The 26,155-nt window shown below is 40.6% G+C and overlaps 1 protein-coding gene across 1 annotated transcript in view; it reads right to left on the reverse strand.

The window, feature by feature from the left end:
* Positions 1-4,142: 4,142 nt before the first annotated feature.
* FSTL1 (follistatin like 1) overlaps positions 4,143-26,155 on the reverse strand; it is a 99,506-nt gene continuing 77,493 nt past the window's right edge. Inside the window, exons 5-11 of the mRNA XM_027845206.1 lie at positions 25,259-25,291; positions 23,277-23,407; positions 14,945-15,063; positions 12,747-12,859; positions 11,948-12,058; positions 9,186-9,271; positions 4,143-7,887 (exon numbers count right to left, since the gene is read on the reverse strand). Of these exons, the coding sequence (XP_027701007.1) occupies positions 7,843-7,887; positions 9,186-9,271; positions 11,948-12,058; positions 12,747-12,859; positions 14,945-15,063; positions 23,277-23,407; positions 25,259-25,291 (638 nt within the window). The 3' untranslated portion in view covers positions 4,143-7,842. The remainder of the gene's footprint in view (positions 7,888-9,185; positions 9,272-11,947; positions 12,059-12,746; positions 12,860-14,944; positions 15,064-23,276; positions 23,408-25,258; positions 25,292-26,155) is intronic.

Consider the following 26,155-nt stretch of genomic DNA (forward strand, 5'->3'; position numbering starts at 1 on the left):
TGGTATATGATATTCCTGAAGGCAAAAGAGCTAGGATTACAACAAAGAATAACCTACTCAATCAAACTGGGTATAATCCTTCAGGGAAAAAATAAATATTTAATGAAATAGAGGACTTTCAAGCATTCCTGATAAAAAGACCAGAGCTGAACAGAAAATTTAACATTCTAACACAAGACTCAGGAGAACATAAGGGACTCAATAAAGTTAAACTGTTTACACTCCTATATGGAAAGATGATATATATATAACTCCTAAGAACTTTATCATCATAGATAGAAGACATGGGTGTGAGCTGATTATATTGGAATAATCTCCAAAAAAAAAAATTATGGAGTGAGAAAAAGAGATGTACTGGGAGAAGGGGGAAAGGAGAGGTAGAATGGGGAAATTTTTCTCACATAAAAAAAGTGCACAAGGAAAAGGGACAGTAGGTAGTGATTAAACTTCACTCTCATTGTAATTGGTTCAAAGAGGAAAGAATACATACCCAATTGTGTATAGAAATCTATCTTTCCCTATGGGGAAGTAGGAAGAAAAGGGGATAAGATAAAGAGAGGAGGCTGATAGAAGGGAGGGTAGATTAGGAGAAGCAGTGATTGGAAACAAAATAGACTTTTGAGGAGAGACAGGACATATACATACATACATATATTCACACACACTCACACACACACACACACACAGATATATATATATATGAATGAAAACTGGATTGAGGAAAATATGTAGTTAATAATCATAACTGAGAATATGAATGGGATGAATTCACCCATGAAACAGAAACAAATTGTAGAATGGGTTAGAAACCAACAATATGTTGTTTGCAAGAGACACACTTAAAACAGAAAGACACAGAGAGTTAAAAGAAAGGGATGAAACAGAACCTAATATGCTTCAACTGAAATAAAAAAAGACAGGGTAGCAATCATGATCTCAGAGCAAAAGCAAAAGAGACCTAATTGAAAGAGATCATCAGAGAAACAATATTTTACTAAAAATATCATAGACAATGAAGTAATACCAACATTTTTTACATCGAGTTTCTCTGATAAAGGCCTAATTTCTCCAATATGTAAGTAATTGAGTCAAATTTATAAAAATAAGAGCCATACCCCAATTGACAAATGGTCAATGGATATGAAGTTGTTAGAAAAAGAAATCAAAGGTATCAATAGTCATGAAAAAATGTTCTAAATCACTATTGAGTAGAGAAATGCAAATTAAAACAATTCTGAAGTACTACTTCACACTTAACAGAAATGATAAATGCTGGAGGGAATGAGGGGAAAATAGGTACATTAATGAACTGCTGGTGGAAAAGTGAACTAGTCCAACTATTCTGGAGAACAATTTGAAACCATGCTCACAGAGCTATAAAACTCTGCATACCTTTGACCCAGCAATACCACTAACTAGGTCTATATCCTAAAGAAATCAAGGAAAAAGGAAAAGGACCTATACGTACAAGATATTTATAGTAGCTCTTTTTTGTGGTGGCAAAGAATTGGGGATCAAGGGGATGCCCATCAATCAGGAAATGGTTGAACAAGTTGTGGCATATGATTGTGATGGAGTACAGTTATGCTATAAGAAATGATAAAGGGGGGGTGGCTTTAGAGAAACAATGCAAGGCCAATATGTATGATTCAAAGTAAATTGAGAAGAATTGGGAGATCATTGTACACAGTAACAGCAATATTGTAATGATGATCAACTGTGAAAGACTTGGCTACTCTGATCAACACAATGATCCAAGATAATTTCAAAGCACTCATGATGAAAAAAAAATGCTATCCACTAACCGATAAACTCTGAGTGCAAATTGAAGCATCATTTTTTCACTTTATTTTTCTTGCTTTCTTATGAAATGGCTAATATGGACATATGTTTTGCATGATTTCATATGTATAATTGATATCATATCGCTTAGCTTCTCAGGGAGTGTGGGAGGGGGTGGGAAGAAGGGAGAGAATTTGGAATTCAAAAAAAAATAAATATTAAAAAATATAAAAAAAATAAAAATTTAAAAATAAATAAATAATAAAATGGGATTGGGGGGAAGAAGCTAAGCATAGGCATTTGTATTTGATCCTAGAGGTAATAGGGAGCCGTTGGAGTTTACTGAACAGGAGACTGACATGATCAGATTTGTGCTTTAGGAAAATCACTATGACAGCTGTGTGGAGGATGGATTGGATAGGGAGACTTGTGGCCAGAAAACCAGTGAAGAGGCAATAGTCCCAGGGAGACATGATGAGGGCTTGAAGTAGGGTGGTGATGTGTAAGTAGAGATATGTGAGATATGTGGACGTAAAAGTAGCACAATATGGACATTAATTTGACATGTGGAGTGTGTGGTAGACAGAGCCCTAACCTTGGAGAGAGAAGACCTGAATTTGAATCCTACCTCTGACACAAACTTAGGCAAGTCATTTAATTTCTCTGAGCTTCAGTTTTCTCAGCTGCAAAATGAGGTTGTTGGACTAGATGTCTTCCAAAGTCCAGTTTTAATCCATGAGAGAGGATGAAAGTTAAGGATGACACCAAGGTTACAAATCTGAGTGGTTGATGGATGGTAATGTCTTCAATAGAAATGAGGGGACAGAAGAGGGTGGGTTGGAGGGGAAAATGAGTTCTTATTTGGTCATGTTGAGTTTGAGATACTTAGGAGGCGTCCAGATAGAAATTGTAAGAGTGATTTGCAGAGGTGTGCTTGTAAATGTTTAACATCTGGCTCTCAAAAAAAAAAAGGTATGGATGATACACTTTTAAGTGTAATCTGCATTATTAACATTTTCTTCATAACTTTCTTAAGTATAAACAATAAAAAAATCAAGAAATCAAGCCTGGATTTGTAGCATTTGCCAATTTCTAAGGTGTTTTTAAAATTTAAACTCAAAATTTAACAATTGACTGAGGGCCCAGTAAGCTTCAGCAAACCCCTCCACTTGGGACTAGAGCTTAGGAAAGAGATGTATGCTAGATATATAGATCTGGTATTTATTTTCATAGGAGTAATAATTAAATCTGTAAGAGCTCATGAAGTCACCAAGAGATAGAGTATGGAGAGAAGAAAGTCCATGACTCAGGACAGAAACTTGGGCCCCAAAGTAAAGGGACAGAATATAGTAGCTGGTCCAGCCAAGGAGATTGACTCTGAATTGAGTGGTCCTTCCACTGGACCATGACTGCGTCTGAAATCATTTAACCTCTCTACTACTTGTAGAAAGGCAACTCTGTAAGACTACAACTTACAGCTGAATTGCCAATCTGCCTTAGTGGTAGAAAGGGTTATTCCTTCCTTATGAAATCTCAGGTCTGGACCCCAAAAACCCATCTTGCAATGACATTTTTGCATATTGCTTTATGCTTTTGAAGGACTGGTCTTGGATTCTTAGCTTTTAACATTTTTCTTCACAAAGTTCTGCTACTTTGTATACTTAAAACCTTTAAGGGTTAATGGAATACAGTTTTTCCCGGTTGGCTAAACTTTTCAACTAATAGGAAGTATGGAGAACAGATTTTATTGCTTTTTTCAGGCTGCCTGGTGACTATATCGCTACTCTCAGTGTATGGTAACAGAAGTAGGGGCTAAGGCAGAAAGAAATGTCTGCACTGTATATTCCAAGTCCTGATTCTTAGTTCTCAACCTAAGAACTTCAAAAATCTGTGATTTCAATGGGGGTGGCCACACGCTTCACCAATGAAGATTATAATTCCTCTGCCTTGAATGAGAGTCTGAGGTTAAAAAAAAATCCATTTCTTTCTGACTATCCTTCTTATGAGGAGTCTCACTGCGCTTGATTTTATTCCATGGACTTAGTAATAACATTCCTTTTGTAGCAATCCAGGAAATATTGAGCAACATTGCTCCACTTTCCTACTGTGCCCTGCTCTCTTTTCATAAACACTGTACCTTGCACAAGAAGGAGACAGTCATTCCCATCTCCTATGGAAATCCTGTTTTCTCTGCAGGGTAATGAATCTTTCATGGGTCGCTTAAGTCCCTTCTTAAGGTTCTGCAGGCCCCAGTTCTACTTTTTCATAGTGTGACTTCTGTGAGGTAGGATCGGTTGATCCAGAGTAGAATTTTACTTGGTCTTGCTTAGGAAATGAAAAAAAAAAACCCAACAATGAAATAATTGTTTTAATTTCTTTATTTGGCATTTATATGTCCAAAGGAAAGGGAAACAAATGAACCTATCAGGAATTACAAAAAGGGTTAAAATAAATGCAATATGAAAGCCTACTACTGACTACCGAGCCCTTTCACTGACACATTCTCACATGCATGAGAAACACAAGGCTTACATTGTTTTGTTTTTTTATATAAGTTTTTTTTAGTATGTAAAAAGTAAGCATATAGGAGAAAATGTCCCTGCAGTCCTTTCTCTGAGATAGTTGCTTGGAACTTGGTGGATGGTGGAAGTGAGACTAATTAGTAAGTAGAAGGAAGACCCATCTGCTCTTGGAAAATGGTCAGGCAGGGGCTAGTATTAACATTTCCATGGACACTTGTTTTTAACACATACATTTTGACACATAAACAGAGGCTTATAAGACCATAGTGGAGGTGGGGAAAGAAGAGACTCAGAAAGCTTGCTATACATATTGCCCCTTTCACAAAGGGACAGAAGTGTACCTTTATGAAATTTTGCTCCATTTATTCTGTGCAGTTCTCTGTAGGACCCCTAAGCTTGAGCCACAAAGTCCTTTCCATGAGCTTTTGGGCTGCTCATTAGCAGTACTTTGATAGAACTGATCAGAGCTGTCCTCAGTTTACAGACCACGCCAGACTGATTTTACATCTCATCTTTTCCAAGTTGCCCCTGTGCTCTGAGAGGTGGCATCGGGGACAGAGTAGTGGAATTGGAGTCAGACCTAGACTTAAATCTTGCCTCAGACATTTGGTAGTTGTGTGACCCTGGCCAAGTCATTTAACATTTTTTGAGTGTCAATTTCCTCATCTGTAAAATGAGGGAGTTGAATTTTACCTCTGAAGTCCCTTCCAGCTCTAACTCTGTGATCTCATATGGCGATGGCAATTTTGAACTGTACCACTAATTAAATGTGACGGTGGAATTGGCTGATGGGACATTGCACTGGTAATTTGCTTCCCACCTCACTGCCAGTCTGTGGCCTTCCCTCTCCCCTCAAGGATTCTGGAATGGGAAAAGGAACCCATTTTCTGCAAGTGAAAATCTGTAGTTTGAGTAAGTCTGGCTGCAAGGTTGTGTAAGGCACTTGAACAAGGAGATGCTTAAACTTCAGGAATAGACGAGGGAGTTAACAATGTTTTAGGCTAAAGATAGGTGAAAGATGAGAATTCTAAGCAAAATGGATCCTTCTAAGTTGGAGTGTTTGAAATTGCATACTTTTTCAGTGAAGTGGAGAAAGAAAATCTACTTAGGGAGAATTCCAATTTAAACACAACAGCCTCTCATCATTGTTCATGCATTACAACCCAAGTCATTTAATTCTGAAGAAAAGATGGATCCTTGTGTGCCTTCTACACACAGGATTTCATGTTTGTTCTATTAGTCAATCAACAAACATTTAATGTGCGAGAATTATACTAGATGGAATACCTATGCCCCTTTCTTAGAAATGAATTTATTGGTCTGAAATAGATACAGTGCCAAGTGTAGGAAAAGGGAAGTCAGAGCTGAAGTACCCAGAAACAGGAAATGATTTCTCTCAAATACTTGTATTTCCCAAGCTTGATAGTGCCAGCCAGAGTTGTCTCTTACTTTTTTCCCTATTGAAATTAGAAACCAGGTTTTAATTCCCTTCTCTATGGTTCTGTGATCTCCTCTAAGTGGGTATTCCCTTCAATGAAGCAGATTTCAGTCCATCCATGCCCACCCATTCTGGGTGATTTTCCATCATGCAGAGTGCCTGGCATATAGTAGGTGTTTAAGAAACGCTTGGTGACTGACATCCTACCATAAATTGCTATTGAAGATATTTTATTTTTGTTTTGAAGAATAACAAGTCTAACATGAAACGGAAAAAAAACACCCTCAAAACAAATCAGATATAACTCCCCCCATCTATTGCCTGATGCCTCCATTGCTTTCTGGCATAATCTACCATCAGCATTAAATTTACTCCTTTGCTGCTAATCTTGGTGGATTATAACAGAGCTTCATCTCATGGAAGGAGATTAAAATCACATGAACTTGAGTCATAGACTCACAGAATCTCACAGCTTGAAGAAACCTGCAGGGGTCAATGGTAGACAACCAGCCTTCTTGTACTCATGGAAACCTGGCTCCCTCTGTAAGACACTGCATTCCTGGCCACTGTCTCTCTGGTACAAGGTGCTCCTTCTCTCATTCCCCAATCCTGACGCTCTGGACCAGACAAAGGTGTAGACATCTTCTCTGACCCTCAACACCAAGTCCAGACCCTTCCTCTGCTTCATTGAGCAATCTCTCTTCCTTGAAGGTTTACCCCATCCATTTATATCACTTGCTAGCCATTCTTATTGCTATAATCTACCAGCCCCCAGATATCTATAGAAAGAGGAGCTGTACTGTTTACTTTTTTTTAACCTCCAACCATTTGGAATATCTGAATTCTGATACAGATATCTTTATTTGGAGCCCTCAAAATCGTCTCCATAGAATCAGTCAAAACTTGGTCTTCCAAACACAGACAGTTTCCTATGACAATGCTTCTTCTCCCATTGACTTCTCTTTGAGGCAGCCCCTGTTCCCACTCACAGACATTGATGTCCTTGGAAGTGATGGAAGAAAACCCTGACCATCCAGTGTGCAATGTAACATGCGGTCTGGGCTGCAGGCATGGTGAGGCCATGCATAGAATAAGACATTAAATAATTATAAATTCCTCCCTCCCCTCTAAAGTCTAGAAAGTACTGAAAAATACAAAAACTCAATTCCTAATCCAGAAAATGAAATATTCATGAACAACAGGCAATGGTAATAACAATAAATGAAAAAAAAGAGTCAACTTGTCAAAAGTGTTTCAAGAGAAGATAGCACCTTTGTGAAAAGTAAAAAACAAAATAAAACAAAATAAAACAAATGAAAGAGTGTGCCCAATGAGGGTAGCAAGTGGCAGACAAGAGCTGGATCACAGAGATCTGGGACTCCCAGAACTCTCTGCCCAAGCCTCATGAGGAGTAGGTGGTTTGGAGGATGTATGGTCACTAACAGGTTGCCAGAGTCACCAGTAGAGGTATAAGTTCAGGTCATGCTGACAGACAACTGGCCAATGGAAAGCTGCCATGAGTTAACCTTTCCATTTATCTTTTGAGAGTATACTCCTGGACAGAGTGGGAGAGGACAAGCTGAGAGGGTTCGGGTTCTCAGTAGCCAAGCTACATCCTGGGTCCCCTGCCAATTCTCTAGAGCAGGGCTGTATTCCCTCTTCTGCAATCTCCTTTCCCCCCAATCCGGAATGGCCAGCCCCCCCCCCCCCCCCATGAACATATTTCCCTGGCATTCTACTATTGCATTTCCTCCAGCTCATCTGAGCACAGGACTGGGATGTAATTCTGATCCAAGTGGGCTCCTCCTGTAACTGGGAAGCAGCCTCCTTGGTGAGCCCCCCAAGCACCAGTTCCAGTCTCCCTTAAAGCTTTCTTAGAAATGAAGGTTATGGCCCCACCCCCTCTCTTGTCCCACATCTTCCTTTATTATAAAAACAAATAAGTGAAAAAAATTCATTATACAATGTAAATATTGGCGATTTGGAAACTGTAGCAGACACTTGTGTATATGGAATTCAGCGCTGAAGTAAACGGGCATGGGCTGAGCCTGCCTTGAGGCAGAAGCTCTGGGTTCCTTCTTCAGGGGCTGGAAGCTTCTGTTAGATTTCTTTGGTGCTTGGCTTCTTGTTCTTTTGCACTGTGTCCTTTGAGAAGGAAGGGAAAAAAGGAGCACCTTTAGAGAATGTTGTCTAGCGGTTTCCATTATAATCATCCTTTTTTTCCCCTTAAAGCCACAATGGACACATTTTTAAAACAGCATCGCTTAAGTGCATAAAGCTGACACATGGGAAGGCTGCCATTGCTGCTGAAAGACATGAGGCTCCTTTTCCTCATCAATAGTTCATAAGATCATCGGATGTCAGACTGGAAGAAACCTGTCTTCACCTCCTCCTCCTCTTCTGCCTGTGATTTGGAGTTGGCTGTCTGCCAAGGAGAAGCCTCTTCCTTCCTCTGATACTACTCAGTGGTAGCCTAGTACAGAGGAGAATGGAGCAGCTAGGTGCTTCAGTGATAGAGTGCTGGGCCTGGAGTCAGAAAGACTCATCTTCATGAGTTCAAATCCAGTCTCACACACTTATTAACCATGTGACCCTGGGCAAGTCACTTAACCCTGTTTGCCTCAGTTTTCTCACCTCTAAAATGAGCTGGAGAAGGAAATAGCAAAGCACTCCAGTATCTTTGCCAAGAAAACCCCAAATGGGATCAGACACAATGGAAATGAAAGAACAACAACAAAATAGTGGACAGTATACCAGAATTTGGTATTAAAGTACCTGAATTGGAATCTGGACTCTGCCACTTACTACCTGGGTGACCTTGGGCAAATTACTTAATCTCTCTGACCCAAAATGTCCTCATCCATAAAATGACTAGATTGGACTAAAGTGCCTTCCCACTCTATATCTATGATCCTGTGATTATTCAGTCTCTCTCTCCAGTAGGGTTGTTCCTTCTTTCATGCCCTCTAACACATGGGATCAGGAAAAAGAAGAAGACATACTCTTTACTCACTACTTCCTGACCCATCTTTGCTGCCATCACTAAGCACTCTCTGCTCCTCTGAGGTCCACTCCATCCTTCTCTAATTGTTTGCCCTAGATTCTTCCTGTTATAATCTACTGGCCTTCTGATCACAGCACTACTTACTCTGTGCCCCACTGTTCTGAATTAACACCATTTTCTGCCATGCTGCATCCTGCCATCAAGGATAAACATAAATGATGCAATGCAGATCCATCAGGAAGTCAGTTATGACAGAATCTGAATCTAATGGTTTTTAACACAGTAGCATCAGTTGAGTTCCCCATGTCCTTGAATTGACCCTGTTAATGTCTATAACAGAACAGGTCACTTGGGCATTCCAGAGCAGCAGAGTAAGAGTTGTAAATTAAATTGTTGGTCTTAGGGACTAGCTTGGACAAAGTGAAAGGTTCTCGCTCACCTGATGCTTCTGTAGTTCTTGGACATATCTGGCCAACTCCTCTTCAGTCAGATCCTCGTTAGGCTGTTGCCCTTTCTGATTCTTTCCTGAAAGAAAAAGTCAGGTTCAGGAGAATAGTAGAAGCAGTAAATTCGTTTGGGAATCATGTTAAGACTTATCTGATTGAGATCTCACAGGGATCATTAGCTCCTACGTTGATCTATCTCTCCAAGTACATGGTATGGCTTTCCTCCCTCACACTCTGTGTGTGTGTGTGTGTGTGTGTGTGTGTATGTGTGTGTGTGTGTGTGTGCCCCTCTTTGGGGTAGCAAATAATTGGAAGCAAAGTAGGTTCCCATTGATTGGGGAATGACTAAACAAGTGTTGGGTCATGAATGTAATAAGATTATTGAAGAAATGATGAATATGATGAATAGAGAAGCAAGAAAAGATCCATGTGGAAGGATGTGACAGAAACAGGAAAATGTACACAGCAACTACACCAATGTAAAAGGATATAAGAGCAACAACAAAACTGAAAATGAATGCTATACATACCAATGTTCAATCTTGGCCCAAAAGAAGAGATATGAAATGGAATCTCCCCCTCCCACTTTTTTTGCAGAGGTTGGAGACTATGGGTATGGAAAACTTCAGATGTCAGACTTTTTTGATGTGTTTGGTAAGCTAAATTTTTTTCTTTGTTTTTGTTCTTTGTTAAAGGGTGTCTCTATGGAAGGAAGAGACTAGGGAAAGACACTGGGAAATATAGGTGATTAAAAACAAAAGATACTAATAAAAATTTATTTCAAGAAACAAGTACATGATATGGAAGAAGAGGTTACTTAGCTATAAATCCATTTCTTTGAATTTGAAGATGTCTGGTGTCACATTCTACCCATTGCCTTCAAAGTATGAAGCAACATAGTGTAAACAAAACAATATATCAAGAGGAGGCAATGTGGAATAAAAGGTTAGTAGATGTGGCCAGCTTTCTGGTGATGAGCCTCTTCCAACTTAGATAGACCAGTCCTTGTAGGGCAGATACAGAGTCCATAGCTGGGGTCATACATGAAGCCTTTCCCGGCTTCTAGGATCCCCCAGAGCCTGTGTTCTACTATTATAGTATTCTATAACCCAAAGTCATCTCCACATCATGAAGTATCCAAATAGTATTCAGGTCACCATTCTTTGTCTGGTAACTAGGATGGAAAATCAGGTATTGTGTCTAGGGAAGAACTATCTTCCCCACTCATTCTTGCCATTTGGCTCTTGTTTGGTTTATATTATAAGGCATATCATTACAATGATTGTTATTATTTCCATGAAACAATTAAGTTTTCACCTTGGGCCCAGTTATGGATTCTGGTATGCTGATCATTACTTGGATGCCTTATCTATGTCTGCTCAGACCTTTTTCCCCAGTCTTTGATACTACTGGGGCTCTAGTTTGGGTTCCTGGTTCCTGGTTCCTGTCTTGGCTGAGCTTCCTAGATTTCATTCCATGGTTGCCTGGATATACAGTACTTGCCATACTTTTCCCAAGTATTAGCTGACCTCTTTGGATTTGACCTCTGGTCTGCCTGACTTATGCTACCTGGTCCTTTCTTGGCCAAGTCCATACTGTTGCCACCTGAGTACTAGCGCAACCTGAATATCTTTGTGGCCTTGATTCAATTCTCTTGACCTCTAAATTCTGAAGTATCCTGGTTTCCTGCTGTCAACTCTTTTTAAAATTCATTACTCTCATTTGGCTTTCAGTTCTGTATATTCATAAGATTTTCCATTTAGAGCTAGAAGAGATCTTAAAGGCCAGAATCCAACTCCTTCTTCCCCTCTTCCCATTTTGCAGATGGGGAAAACTGAGACATATAGATGTTAAGTGATTTGTCCAGGGCCACATACCTACTACATATTTGAGGCAGTCTTAGAGCCCAGGTCCTCTTGATTACAAATATCTTGTCCACTATACCATTAATACTCAAACTTTCTGGTCTTAAGACCCTTTTATACTCTTCAAAACCACAGACAACAATCCCCCTCTCTGATGGCCCCTCTCCCACAAAGAACTTTTATGTGGGTTATAGCTATCAATATTTACTATCTTAGAAATTAAAATGTCTTAGTATTATTATGAAAAGTTTTGACTTCAAACCCCCCATGAAAAGATCTCAAGGACCCCCACAGACCATACTTTGAGAACTTCTGAACCATACTACACTGCTTCTAAATTCTATGAGTTCAGATCATTTACTTTTCTTGCCATCAACCTTAGTCTTTGTCTGGTACTTCCATTCTTGACTAATGGCCCTATCTTACTAGTTTACCATTCCCCATTCTCTTCTGGAATTTTGACCAGATGACCTCTATAATTTTCTTTAAATTCTAAACTTCTACATTTATGCCTCCCTGCTAGTCACATATTTCTGTCTCACAGGGTTTGCCAGTATCTATTGGTACCCAGAGGACCTGGCCTTTGGCTTCCAAACACCTGAGTACTTTTTATCTACAGCACATCCTCCCAATCCCATCGCCAAAGGTCCTGTCAACTACTTGGGCCTTTTCCCCACCTACCTCTAAAGGCCTCATGTGTTTTCTGAACTCAGTACTTCTGGGATGTGACCATCCGTGTTCTTCCAAAGCAAGGGCAGACACAAGTATGTCATTCTGACATGTGATCGAGTTCCTCCCTGTGTTCTTACAATTATCTCCACTGATTGATGGCTGGCTGCTGATCGTACAAAGGAACCTTCCCTCTTTCTCAAACCTGGGGCAAAACTTACCCTCACAGGTCATGGCGGTGCAGACCCAGTTCCCACAGGCACAGACACAGCGGTTACATTCCACCTGGGTCTCGGCTCCATCCTCATAGTTTTCATCTTCCAGGGCACATTCTATTGGGGCCAAAAAAAGTGGAGGCAGTGGTTTTAGCAGATAGTTTGGAGCTGAGACTTTTCACTAGGATATTCTATCTTTTCCTTTTCGTGTATCCAGAGGACACGTTTTACTGTGTCTTTATATCCCCTCCAAGGCTCTATATGAAGTAAGCACTTAATTCAATTTAAAAAATACTATTTATTACTAGTCCTATTATATGTAAGGACTATAGATCTACAGTTGGAAGGGACTTCAGAGGCCAATAGCTTCATTTTATAGCTGGGGAAACTGAAGCCTTTTAGAGGCTAAGGGACCTACCCAAGGTCACCGATCTAGAAGCATCAGAAGTGGGATTTGAACCCAGGTCGTTTGACCCTAAAGTCATTAATCTTTCCCACTATGTTAGGTAGTAGAGATAGATAAAAATGAAACAATGCCTGGCCACAAGCAGTTTACATTCTATTAGAATGTAATGAATAAATTAAGGAATGTTTGTTGACAGAATAGTAACAAAAAGAAAGTAAGCCCCTGGAGGTCAGGTCTTTATATCCTAAGCACCCAGCGGAACAGTAGTACCTGCCACATAGTAGGATGGTCAACAAATGCTTATTGAACTACTCAACTGTATTGGAAGATCCCAACATCCCTCAGTCCTGTGACCATGGAAGTCTCCCTCTTTTATTAGGTAAGGTAAAGAAAGCTTACTCTTCTCAGGAGGGTTAAAGGAAGGGTTGAGGCACTTGAGGAATTCGTGAAAACTGAGTTTCCAGTCAGCATTCTCATCAGAGAGCTCAATGAGAGCATCAATGCAGAGTCCCCTGAAACAAAAGACACAGGGGAGGACAGGGTCAGCAGTGAGACCTCAGCTCTCCTCCCCAAAGCCACTAGCCCCAGCACAAGAAAACAGTCAGCAGGAATAAGGTTCCCCCATTTCTACCGTGTAATCAGCATCTGAGGAGCACTTTAAAGTTATAACTGACAAGTATTAATCATCTTTACCATTTCAGGTCACTTTACATCTCTAAGCTTCAGTTTTTGTATCTGTAAAATGGGTTGGATTACATGATCACTAAGGTCCCTTCCAACTCTAAATCTCATGACAATATAAATATTAATCCATGAATCAGCCTATTAACAACCTCGACATTAGATCCCTTGGGCTGTCCAAATGTTCTTGCTATACCAAGTCATGTGTTCCTGAATGACTTCTCCATTTTGGCCAACAGAGACTCTTGTCCTTGCAAACCTCACTCTAGTGGTATCCTTCCCCACCATATCTACTTTAAGTTAACCAAACCAGAAATGTCAATTGTAGAAATTAAAATCTAAAGGTGAACTCTGAAAGTAATAATCAAAGTATGAAGGGAACATGAAATAATAGTAGAGTTAGACTCAGAAGGGACCTTGGAGACCATTGAATTCAATATTCTTACTTTACAGATGAGGAAATTGAGGCACAGAAGTTAAATGACTTGCCCAGAGTCACACAGCTAGTAAAGGTCTGAAGCGGGATTGGAATCTTGGTCTTCCCATCTCCGGGTCCAGTATATCATGTTGTTTACCAAAGGCCTGCATCTATGGTAACCATATAGGAGTTGGGGTTACATGGGCCCTGCTGCTTTAAAGAGTGGAAAGAAATCATGCTGTGCATTTCAATAAGGTGTCAGGAGAAAGTGAAGAAGGCCCACTCCCAGCAAAGGGACTGGAACCCCTGTGGTACATTTATGGGAGGCCATGGACAAGAGCCACGCAAGGAGAGGCAGGAAAACATGGCTGTGATCTACATTGCTGCAAGGCACATCCATATTGATCCCTTTGATTATAGCTCTGCAAGAGCCAATCCAGCCCATCCTCTTCATTTTACAAATGAAAAAACTGAGGCCTGGAGAGATGAAGTTACTTGTTCATGGCCACATGGGTAATAAATGTCAGAGTCAAGACTTAAACCCCCATGTCACCGATTCAAAGTAGCAATTCTTTCCCCTACATCAGAAGTGTCAAACTCTTGACCAGAAAAACTCTTGAGTGCATGAAGGAACCAGATTAAGATATAACTGGGGAATGTTTAACAAAATAAATAAAAATCCAATACAACACAGATAATGTTAATTTGTGGTTTTCTAAGTTAATATGCAGTCTGTAGGGATCTGTTTCTATTTGAGTTTGACATAACTGGACTATGCCATGATGCCTCTCTTCTGAATGGACAGAGCGTACTTGCTGTTCAGTTATTTCAGCCATGTTCAACTCTTCATGACCCCATTTAGGGTTCTCTTGGCAAAGACACTAGAGTGGTTTGTCATTTCCTTCTCCAGTTCATTTTGCAGATGAGGAAACTAAGGCAAACAGTGTAAGTGACTTAACCAGGATCACACAGCTAGTAAGTGTTTGAGGCCAGACATGAGTCTTCCTTACTTCAGGCCCAAAGCTCTCTCCACTAAAGTGCTATATAAATGTTGGTTATTATTACTACTCCATTACTCTTTCAATAACTGGAAACTTGACCTGATTTAATTGATATGTAGTAGAAACAACACTGGATTTGGGAGGAGGAAGACCCAGTTCAAATATGAATTCTTTTCCTTGCTAGCTGCATAACACTGAGAGGTTATAACACATAACCTCTCTGTGTCTGCTTTCCTTGCTAACCTAACCTCTCCAAGTCTGCTTCCTCAAGTAAAATGGGAATCCAGATAATTATGCTACCTATCATAGGAAAATGCTCCGTAAACTCTAAACATGAAACATGCGAAAAAACCACAACAATAAGAAGCTAGAGAAAAATAACTGCTAGCGTGCCGTCACCTCCCTATAGAAATAGTTCTTTTGCCCAGAGGAGGGGGTCTGACTCCCTTTCTCCTGCCCAGCCTTCCCCCATGTGAGCTACCCCAAATCCCCCGCACCTGAGCAGCTTGTTGGTTTCTTGGTTGACGTAGGTGGTGATGTTGATAGCGGTTTCATTCTGTTCCACAAATTTCAAGAACTCATTGGAGTCCAATCGGGAATCTCCATCATCATAGCTCTTAAAAGAAGGATGAAAGGCACACATAAGCAAAGGTTAGACAATGACGATTTCATCTTTCCTTCTATTGTCTGACTAAGCAAATTTATCTTTTTAAAAAGCATTTTATTTGCTATTGATTTATTTTTAACATTCTTTTCTTTTTAAATTTTGAGTTCTAAATTCTCTACCTCCATCCTTCCCCCCCACACTAGCTGAGAAGGCAAGCAATAGATCAATTATACATGTGAAATCATGTGAAACATATTTCCATATTAGCCATATTTTTTTTAAAAAGTGAGAAAATTATACTTCAATTTGCACTCAGAGTTAATCCGTTTTTACTCTGGAGGTGGATGGAATTATTTCATCATGAGACTTTTGGAATTGTCTCGGATCATCGTACTGATCATAGTAGCAAAGTCTTTCACAGTTGCTCATCATTACAACATTGCTGGTGCTGTGGACAATGATTTCCCAGTTCTCACTTCACTTAGCATCAGTTCATATAGGTCTTGCCATGTTTCTCTGAAATTGCCCCCTCATCATTTCTTACAGCACAATAGTATTACATTACAATGATATGCCACAACTTGTTCAGCCATTCCTCAATTGATGAGCACCCCCTTAATTTCCAATTCTTTGATACCACAAAAAAGCCACTATAAATATTTTTTACATATAGGTCATTTTACTTTTTCTTTGATCTCTTTTGGCTAGAGACCTAGTCGTGGTATTACTGAATCAAAGGGTATGCAAAGTTTTATAGACCTTTGGGCATAGTTACAAATTTTCTCCAGAATGGTTGGACAACTTCACTACTACACCAGCAGTTCATTAATGTACTTATTTTTCCCTTATCCCCTTCAGCATTTGTCATTTCTGATAGGTGTGAGGTGGTACCTCAGAGTTATTTTAATTTGCATTTCTCTAATCAATAATGATTTAGAACATTTTTATGTGACTATAGATAGCTTTGATTTCTTCTGAAAGCTTCCTGTTCATATTCTTTGACCATTTATCAATTGGAAAATGGCTTTTATTTTTATAAATTTGACTCAATTATATACTCAGTATATATTTGAGAAATGAGGCCTCTATCAGAGAAATTACTTCATTGTCTATGGTACCTTTTAGCAAAATACAGTTTCCCTGGTTATTTCTTTTAATTAGGTCTAAACACATTCATCTTTTCACCCCTACTAGACACTCAGAAGATGATAGCTATAATACTACAAATCCGTGAGGCATTGGGAGCCCTCTGGGCTCCTCAGTCTACCCACAGAAGATGATGTGGAGTGCTATTGAGAAGAAGGCCTGCTCAGACACTACTGAAGTACCTTGGAATCCAAGAAGGGGCTGAGTAGGTAGGGTAGAGTTGCTTTATAGAGTCATGGAAGGGCTAAAAGGGGCCTCAGAGATCATCTAATCTATTCCGTACAGAAGAGGACACTGAAGCCCTGGGCAGGGAAGGTTACATGGCTATTAAGTGGTAGAACTAGGAATGGAGAAGGCAGAAACTGCTCTCATGATCTGGACTGCTCATAGATCCTGAAGCACCTTTCAATTCAATAAAGGGTTGGCCAGTGGATAGAGAGCCGGACTTGAATTCAGGAAGACCTAAATGTAAATTCTGCCTCAGATACTTCCTATGTGACCACATGCAAGCCTCAGTTTTTTGATTTGTAAAATGATGGGGTGAAGCTTGCTAGCCTTTAAGTTCCCTTCCAGATCTGACTCTATGATGCTACAACCTCAGTCTCCTGACAATGCTCAGCTGGTTTTCTGGACCCTACGGTGGTCCCTTACATGGATGACTAAGCCTCTTTTTTCCTTTCCTTTTCCCCTTTAATTCTTCTTCATGCTTTTTGTTTTGATATCATCTTCATTTTAAAATATATCCTTTCCTCTCCCCTCCCTAGTCACCTGTGTAAGAATAAACAGGAAAAATGAAAAAAAAATTTGCAGCAAAAACAACAGATCAATCTTATCCGAGAGTAGATTGAGTCGCTATTAAAAATGTTCTATTGTTACTCTTAAAAAAAAACAAAACCTTGTTACTTCCTAGTTACTGTCCTCCCCTCCTTTCCCTCCCTTACCCCAAAACCCTTTCTCGAAACAAATACAGCTAAACAAATCTGTACAGTGCGCTGGCCATGTCTGACAACATGTGCCCCATTCTGTACCTATGGCCCATCACCTCTCTGCTGACTGGAGAAAGGCATGCCTCACCAACTCTGCCCACTGAAGCTACAATTGAAACCAAGCTTCTTCACCCTTGACCTGACCCTGGGCTCATGACTGACCGAGCTGTTCTATCACGCTCTTTGCCTTGCAGTCAATATTTAACTCTTCATGAACCAGTCCCTTACATCTCAAGACAAGAGTAATGCTCTGCACGACTTGCTGTTTCAGGACCAACAGCCCTAGCTTAGTCATCTCCTCCTCGCTGACCTTGGGGAGATGGTTTCTGGATAGCAAGCTGAATAGGGAAAGGCTATAAATTAATGGCCTGCAGGCTCCAAGCAGCACAGGGTTCATCAGGACTGGCCTGTAAACTATGAGCCGTCCTGGAGATGCCATCACAAATCCCGAGATGACCCATTTGCAATTCTAGCCCCAGTAAAATCTCTCCAGGTGGATGAGCAAGGGAGTGGACACTGGTGCTGTTACTTTCCTATAAGACACTGAACTGAAACCTTGACCATCTGTGAACATTCAAGAGGCCATGACACCATCTGGAAGAAGTGGGCGACAAAGTCACTGCTCTGAACAAACTGCCCATTAGATGATTGAATCACAAGATCATAGATATGGAACTGGAAGGAATCTTAGAGGTCATCTCGTCTAGTTCCTTCTCTGTACGGGAAGAAATGAAGAGAGGCTTAGAAAGATGAAGGCACTTGCCCAAGGTCACACAGGCAGTAAGTAGCAGAGCGAGGATTTGAACTCCTGCCCTGTGGCTCCAAGTGCATTGCTTTTTCTACCATATCACACTGTGTCACAAAATATTTCTCTTGCTATAAAGCATAAATATGTAAACATACAGTAATATATTACATATTATACATATATCACATATAGTATATGATATGTAAAGCATAAATATGTAAATTACATACATATCATATGTAATATATATATACATTATATTATACATAATACATATAAATCAAAAATATGTACATATATAAGTGGCAGGAGGAAAGGAAAAAGGAAGGATGGAAGAAAGAAAGAATATAAAACTTCTTGCCTTCAATTGTCATACTTCTATGAAGGATACTTCCAAATTTTATAAGCCAATTTTTATGGTCCCTCTTACATGATGCCAAGGTATGAGATGAAAGTGAAGGTCTAAAACAGAACTCATTTTTCCCCTTAAAAGTTCCTCCCACCCCTACCATTCCCTGTCACTGTAGAGGGCAATACCACCCTCCCTGTCCTTCTGGCTCACAACCTAGGAGTCATCCTGAACTCCTCACTATCTCTCATCCTCCCATACCCAATCTGTTGCCAAAGCCTATCGATTTCAGCTTTGCAACATTTCTTGAATACTCTTCCTTCTTTTCTCTGGAACTACCACCATTTTAGTACAGGCATTCATCACTTAACAACTCTATTTCCCTCATTTCTCCAAAGGTGATGATAATACTAGTACTATCTCATAGAGTTGTTCTGAGAATTAAACTAGGTAATAATTATAGCTCACATGTTTGGATGAAAGTACTTTGTAAATTATAAAGGTAGTGTTAACTAGTGTAAAGGATTATTATTTTTGGAGGGCATCATAATGTGGAAAGAGTGTTGGACTTGGAATTTAAAATATCTTTGTTTGAGTCTGGGCTCTAACCCTTATTAGCTTTGTGATTGTGGGAAAGTCATTTAAGTTTTCTGGCTCCCAAATTGCTCATCTGTAAAAATGTGCTCGTGTCACTCATACTGCCTATCTCACAGGGCTTTGTAAATTATTGAGCATGATATGATGATGCGCCTTAGAGCTGGAAGGATAGGAAACAATATGGTGTAATAGAAAGTTCTGAACTTTGAGTCATAAAGCTGAATTTGAATCCTGGCTTTGCTCTTTCCTACCACTGTGACCTTGAAAGGGTCATTTAATTTCTCTGAGCCTCAGCTTCCTCACCTGTAAAACCAAGAGGTTGGACTAGATGACCTCTTAGATACCTTCCAGCTCAACACTGATAATATTATAGATGTGATTTCTCATAGCGTAGGACTTTCTTGAGCTATGAATGAAGTGCCTAGTGGGTGTGGATTATAACACTAGGTACTCCCTAGGAATATAGTATTGGATGGCAAAGGGTATTGATTTATAGGTGAGCGTAAGTCGGAGAGTTGCATTTTTCCTCATCTGTAAAATGAGCTTGGAGAAGGAATTGACAAACCACTCTGGTATCTTTGCCAAGAAAACCCTAAACGGGATCATGAAGAGTTGGACATGACTGGAACAACTCCACAACAAAATTATGGTCCAATCCCCCAGGATGACCACTTGTTCCCATAAGTGTAAGTTCAATGGAATATAAACTCTTTGAAGGAAAGGACTGTTTCCTTAATAGCACAGTGACTGGCCTATAATAGGCATTTACATGCTTGTTGATTGATTGATTGATGAAGTCTAGGCAGACTTCTAGAGTCGCTGAGCCTGACTCCACCTGGGCTGTGATCTGCTCTCTGGAGATAATTGAGTCCTTAGGGAAGTATATACAGGGCAAGTGGATACAGAGCACAGAGAAGCAGCTTGGAGGGCCTGGAAGGCCTGGAAGGCCTGACTCTTCATTAAAAAACCTCTGAACTTGTACTTGGCACTCGCTTAATGCTCAGAGACTTCCCTTACATCCCAATCCAGGTGCAAGGACACTTCTTTGCATGTTTCTATTTTCTGATCTGTAAACTAGGGAGAAGGAATATTTTCCAGCTAGTCTCACAGGGATATAGTGAGAAAAGATGTTCATAGAGAGACTCATTGGGTTGTTCTCGTTAAACCTCTCGAGAAAGTTCAGAAGAGAACGGGATCAAGAATAGAAATTCTATGATGAAAGTGGGAGAAGACCTTTCTTCTCTTTTATTTATTTAAAAAAAATTTTTTTTTTGGGCTAGGCAATGGGGTTAAGTGACTTGCCCAGGGTCACACAGCTAGTAAGTGTTATATGTCCGGGGCTGGTTTTGAACTCAGGTCCTCGTGACTTCAGGGCCGGTGCTCTATCCACTGCACCACCTAGCTGCCCCAGAGAAGACCTTTCTAACAAAGATTTTTCTCCAGGGAACTTGCACATTTTTAGATGACAGCCTGTTTCAGTATAGGTTTGTGGGTGAGGGGTAGATGGAGGTGTGTGGATGTGGGAGGGTGGTACAGGTACCCAGTAATCAAATCTAATTGCAGGCGTCTATAATACCTGAGGCTTCATGTCACCAAAGGCCCATTATTAACACTACAAAGCCACAAACCCCTCCCTGTGGAGAGGTCTGAGTCTCAGGGCTGCCTGGTGCTATAATTACCATAGCAATGCCTGTGTTCCTAACCAGCTCCTGTCAAGGGTAATTTATCTTTTTATCAAGTGTCTTGTCCAAATCCCTTTCTCCCCCTACCTTCTATTTTGGCCCTATTCTTTGATGTGCTTTCCCGGCTGGGAATACTTCGACCTAAAGGGTTGTCTGTGTGCCAAGCAATGAAATAAGTGTGGGTATGTTTTCCTAGAGATAGAATTGAGAAAGGACTGGCCTGACCTTTATGGCCCACATGTGGTCCCTAGAAGTTTGAATCTTTAAGACAGTTAAATAAAGTTGAACCTTGAGTCTTTGAACGAAATGAAGTGAGGCCTTTATTTCAACACATTTTGACAATCTGCTTTCTTCTAAAGGGTTTCTAGAGATGCCACTCACATGGCTACTTTGCTGGGTCTGGCTGCCCTGTAACAGCCTGAGTCACCTAGCCCTATCTGGCTACACCCAGGGAAATCAGTCTCTGGATCCTCCAGTGACAGAAAAAGGGGAAGGGAACAAGCACTTATTAAAGAAGAAAATAAAAGACTTCCTGTCTGAGGCAGGCCTTGTCTTACTTCCAAGGTTTCTTTGTCTTTGGAAACTTGCCTAGCTTTGACCCCTGCTCTGTCTTAACCTGTTTAATGCATGGCTGGCCACATTGTGACCCCTAGCTTCACTGCCTGGATGTAGAATTATGCCTTTAATTGGCAAAGAGGCATTTCAACAAGAATGGGGTTAGATGAGAGTCAAGCCATAACTAGGCATTTGTTCACCTAAGGAAAGTGGCACAAACATATCCTCAGTTTGGGGAGTGGGAGGGAGGTAGGATGGTCAGAATACCATTCTGTGGTGAGGAGACAGAGAACCCCAGGTCTGGGAGGAGCTTTATTCTTGCTAATTAGGTGCTTAGCAAATATTATCACTTTAGCACTCTGGGGTGAGGCCCCAGTTGCCCTGACCTGGTCAGGGCTCTGGACACTAGGTCAGCCCTGTATGAGTTGAAAAAAGACCAGGCAACTGTAAATAGGAACATACAGTGATGTCCAAAAAAGGCTCAATCACAGAAACAATCCCAGCCCAGGTGCTTCTGGTCCTGTAGGTGAGAATGGAAGATTGGTGACACCTAGCTGAAGTGGGGACTGTAGGGGGGAAAAGGGGCCAGAGGCAGTTCCTGATAAGCAAATGCTGCCAGGTTATGAATTATTTAAGTCTCCTACACCTTTTCTTTCTCCTCTTCCTGTTCAGCATGTTTCAAGGCAGCACACAGGAGCCTGCTGCTATGGCTTTGCCTCTTATGTAACACTCCTCTAGGCAGTCTCGGAGGGATGCCTAATTGTTATTCTCTGTAGTTGTATGTGTGTGTATCTAAGGGAGGATAACTGTCGTTCACAGCTATGTGTATCTGTGATGCTTTATTTCTGTGCGTGTGTATTTATATTGGGGCATACCTTGGAGTGTATTGTAATGTAAATTCAAACATATGCAGTTGTCCTTGTGTGTTTACATCTCTTCATATCTATAGGAAACTGTGTTTTTGTGTCTATTTGTCTTTGTGGTTTATGTTTAGGTATGTCTGTATCTGGGTGGATTTAAATTTATTGGCTATATGTATATCTCTGTGGGTATTTGCCTCTATTCCCTATGCTTCCCTTCCAGAATTATTAGTGTTTTCTGAGATTGCCTTCCATTTATACTGTAGGTATCTTCTATGTACTTTTTTTTTTTTTAAAGGGAGAGTCTCCCTATCTCACCTAGTTCAGAGGCTACTCACAGCCCCAATCCCACTCGGATCAGCATGGAAGCTTTAACCTGCTCTAATTCTCACATGGGCCAGTTCCCCTCCTTCCTAGGCAGCCCAGGAAACCTCATTACCAGGGGCTCACCGTATTGGTGCCAGACAGTGCAGATATGAGATCAGCTTGGCTATTGTAGCTCAGAGCTCCTGAACTCAAGTAATCCATTAGTCTCAGCCTTCCCAGTAGTGGGTACTACAGGAACAATTTTTTACATGTCTCTTCAATTGGAAGGTGAACTCCCTGAGAGCAGGAACTGTTTCTGCTTTTCTTTGTATATCCAGACCTTAGCGAAGTGCCCGGCACATAATTACTTCTTGATAAATGTTTGCTGACTATCCATGAAGTCATGTGTCATTTTGTAATACATAAGTATATCTGTGAGTATGTCTCTCTGTACTGGCATTTCTATGTGTATCTACAGATGTATGGGTTTAAGTACAGGAGTGAGCATATTTATTAATTTGGGGGAGAGCTAAAGACTAACTTGTTTTCTTTTCCTAATTTATAGCAATTCTAAAAGCTTCATAGTTAGAACTATACCCCAAAGCTAGAATAAGATGCAAGGAAATTCCCAAAGGTTGATATGGCCATCCTACTCTTGAACTTGCCATCCAAGGAGGTCAGAATGCAATTAAGGTGCTTCACATATAGTGATTTCAAGGTAAAAAACAAAACAAAACAAGACAAAACATACAGTGATCTTCCCATGTAGGTAGTACAGGGGATAGAGTGCTGGGCCTGGAGTCTGGAAGTTCTAAGTTCAAATCCTGCCTCAGACACTTACTAGTGTGTGACCCTGGGCAAGTCACTTAACCCCTGTTTATCTCAGTTCCTCATCAGTAAAATGGGGACACAATGAAGAAGGAAATGGGAAACTACTCTAGGAAGCCTGATAAGGGCTCATGAAGAGTTGGACTCAACAACAACATTTCTTACCTTAAAATACTTGTCTAAGACTTCGCTGTAGTTGTTCCCCTTAGAGAACCAGCCATCAGGTATGATCTCAGCCTCTAGCCACTGGATAATGCGCCTCCGGAGCTCATCACGGTCAGACTGATAGCAGACAACTGTGGGAAAGAGATGAAAAAAAAATCAAAGGAAGAAGGGGAGGGGACATGGTGGGAAGGATACAGGAAAAGTCAGAAGTAAGTAAAGGGAAAGAAAGATGGCACGCAACATAGGTAAGAGAAATGCAAGAGAAAAAAATATTTAAAAGGACTTTTAATTAATCTTGTTGTTTAGAGTAATCAATGTTTTGATTATAAGATAAAGAAAAAAATGCTTGGTAGTCCAAGGTTCACTCTATGTGTAATACGTAGAGATTAGCAAGCTAAAATGAAAAATTAAAAAAAAAAGTGATCCTATCCTGGCCTAGTGCTGTGTTGAAGCAGTTCACAAATAAGATGTCAATGTTCACTATTACAACAGTCCAACCCACCTGATTCTGGGTCTTTAACATGGCCATTCGGTCTCATCATGCAGAGTAATCATATTCTGCAAGTTTCTCATCCCTATCAACTGATAAACCTTTTGTGGTTGTTATTCAGTTGTATCAGCCGTATCCGACACTCTGTGACCCCATTTGGGGCTTTCTTGGCAAAGATACTAGAGTGGTTTGCCATTTCCTTCTTAACTCATTTTACAGATGAGGAAACTAAGGCAAATAAGGTTAAGTGACTTGCCCAGGGTCACATAGGTAGTAAATGTCTGAGGCCAGATTTGAACTCAGGAAGATGCATTTTCCCTACTCCAGGCCCAGCACTCTATCCACTGCACCTCCCCCCCCATCTTCTATTTGGGATTCTGTTAATATAAGTTGCTGTTAAATATTCCCAGGAAAGGAATGCATTCAGCTCTAACTGGCTCGAGCTTATTGTTAAATTTTCAGTGGGAGCTTTTACATCTCAGAAATTGGCAACTGCCACATAGCAGGGCTTGATTTATTGTTTTGTTGATTATCTAGATTTAAGGAAATGTTAATAATGCAGATTAAACTTTAAAATGTAGGTGCATATAGGTTTTAAAATCGAGAGTATGGTTGTTAAACATTTACCAGCTCACCCCTATTTTGCTTTATAAACATTGCTTGAGCTCAGTAACAGCACAGTAGAAGGCTTTGGGAATGAAGTCTTCACCGGAGTGAAGGCCTAGTGACTCTAAGTTAACAACAATTATTAATATTACTATTATTATTGGATTTATATAGTACTTTGAAGGTCTGCAAAGTGTTTTACATCCATGATTTCATTTGAGCCCTGAATGCATCAATATTTTTAAACACGATATGGGACAGCTACCAAAGACATCACAGTCAGGCTGAGGAAGTAGTGAATGGGAAACCAGAATGGGAAAGAGAGGGGATGAGGAAAGACCTGAAACACCCAAGAGTGAAGAGTTGTGAAAAAAATAAAAGTGGGTATAGTGGGATTTCCAGCCGTGACAGCTCTGAATGCTAACTGCATGACTTTGGGTAAGTCATTTAACCTTTCTCAGCCTCAGTTTTCTCATCTATAAAAGGGAGATAAGCAACTTCGTACTAATCACCTGTTGTAAGGAAAGCAATTAGTGAGTTTTAAAGCACATATACATGAGTTATTTTCTTTAGTAGAATAAGTGTACAGTTTAAATAAGTTGGATATCTGATTCTTCAGGGCCAATGGCCACAGAAGGACTCAGTGGGCAAGTGAAGGAGATATGGGAAGCTCAATTATAACTCTTCTAAAGTTTAAATCCTGCCCACACAAACACAACCCACTGGCTCAACATGATGTGTAAAATGCAGGCGTGAACTTATTGGGATCAATTCCCATTTCCGTGCCATGTCCACTGAAGGCACTGCTGATTACAACCCAAACCTGATGTCAAACAATTGGAAGTGGTTCCCTGGATGTGGGCTGGTAGGAAAGGCAGACACTCACCCGGGCTTGCAGATGCACTTGCTGGTTTCTTTTCTGCCAAAGGAAATGGGAAATTGTGTGACTTGTCAGAGCAGGAAATGAAGTCGTTTCATTATCATGGTTAGGCCCCTGCTGGGAGGCCATTGAGATGTATGCAGCATTGTTACTATTTTCTACCCTAAGTCAGCCCTACTCTCCCTTCATTTCAGCTAGACCAACTCCTGGAAGGAAGCTAACTGGATCCACAGCATTTTATCAGAATGCCCAGGTCCTAATTAGGGCTCGATTGAACATCCGAGGCCCAGGATACCTGTTCTATGCTAGCAACACGCTAGATCACAAGGGGTGGAGAACCTGCGGCCTTGAGGCACATGTGGCCTTCTAGGTCCTTGCGCAGCCTTTTGACGGAGTCCAAGTTTTACAGAACAAATCCTTTCAGGAGAACAGGATGAGGTCAAAGGTCTTTTTACCTAAAAGGAAGGTGGTTAAGGTATAAAACCAAGGTATATTGCCACCAGGTAACAAGATGACATTGAATGTGCTGAAGTGTCCCCAAATTCCTTCATGCTTTATTCAGAGGCATAGATAGAGACAATTTTATAATAATATGCAGAAGTCAATTAGGGGCTCCACAAATGTGGTGTAAGGGAAAGAGGACCCTTAGGGTCAGGAAGACCTGGGTTCCATGCCTGCTTCACATATTTACTAGCTAGGAGACCGTGGGCAAGTCACTTAATATCTTTGTACCTTAGTCTTTTCATTTGTAAAATGACAGGGCTGGACTCAGTGACCTGGAAGGTCCCTCCCAACTCTTAATCTACAGTCCTATGACTCCAGCCTATCATCCAGTGGAGATAAGGTCCCAAGACTTTAGTGGAGAATTTGACAGGCTGGAAGTGATGCTTAGAGGCCTAGATA

Source organism: Vombatus ursinus, unplaced genomic scaffold (genome assembly GCF_900497805.2).
Source record: "Vombatus ursinus unplaced genomic scaffold, bare-nosed wombat genome assembly UNPS02014959.1, whole genome shotgun sequence".
In the NCBI taxonomy this organism is placed as follows: domain Eukaryota; kingdom Metazoa; phylum Chordata; class Mammalia; order Diprotodontia; family Vombatidae; genus Vombatus; species Vombatus ursinus.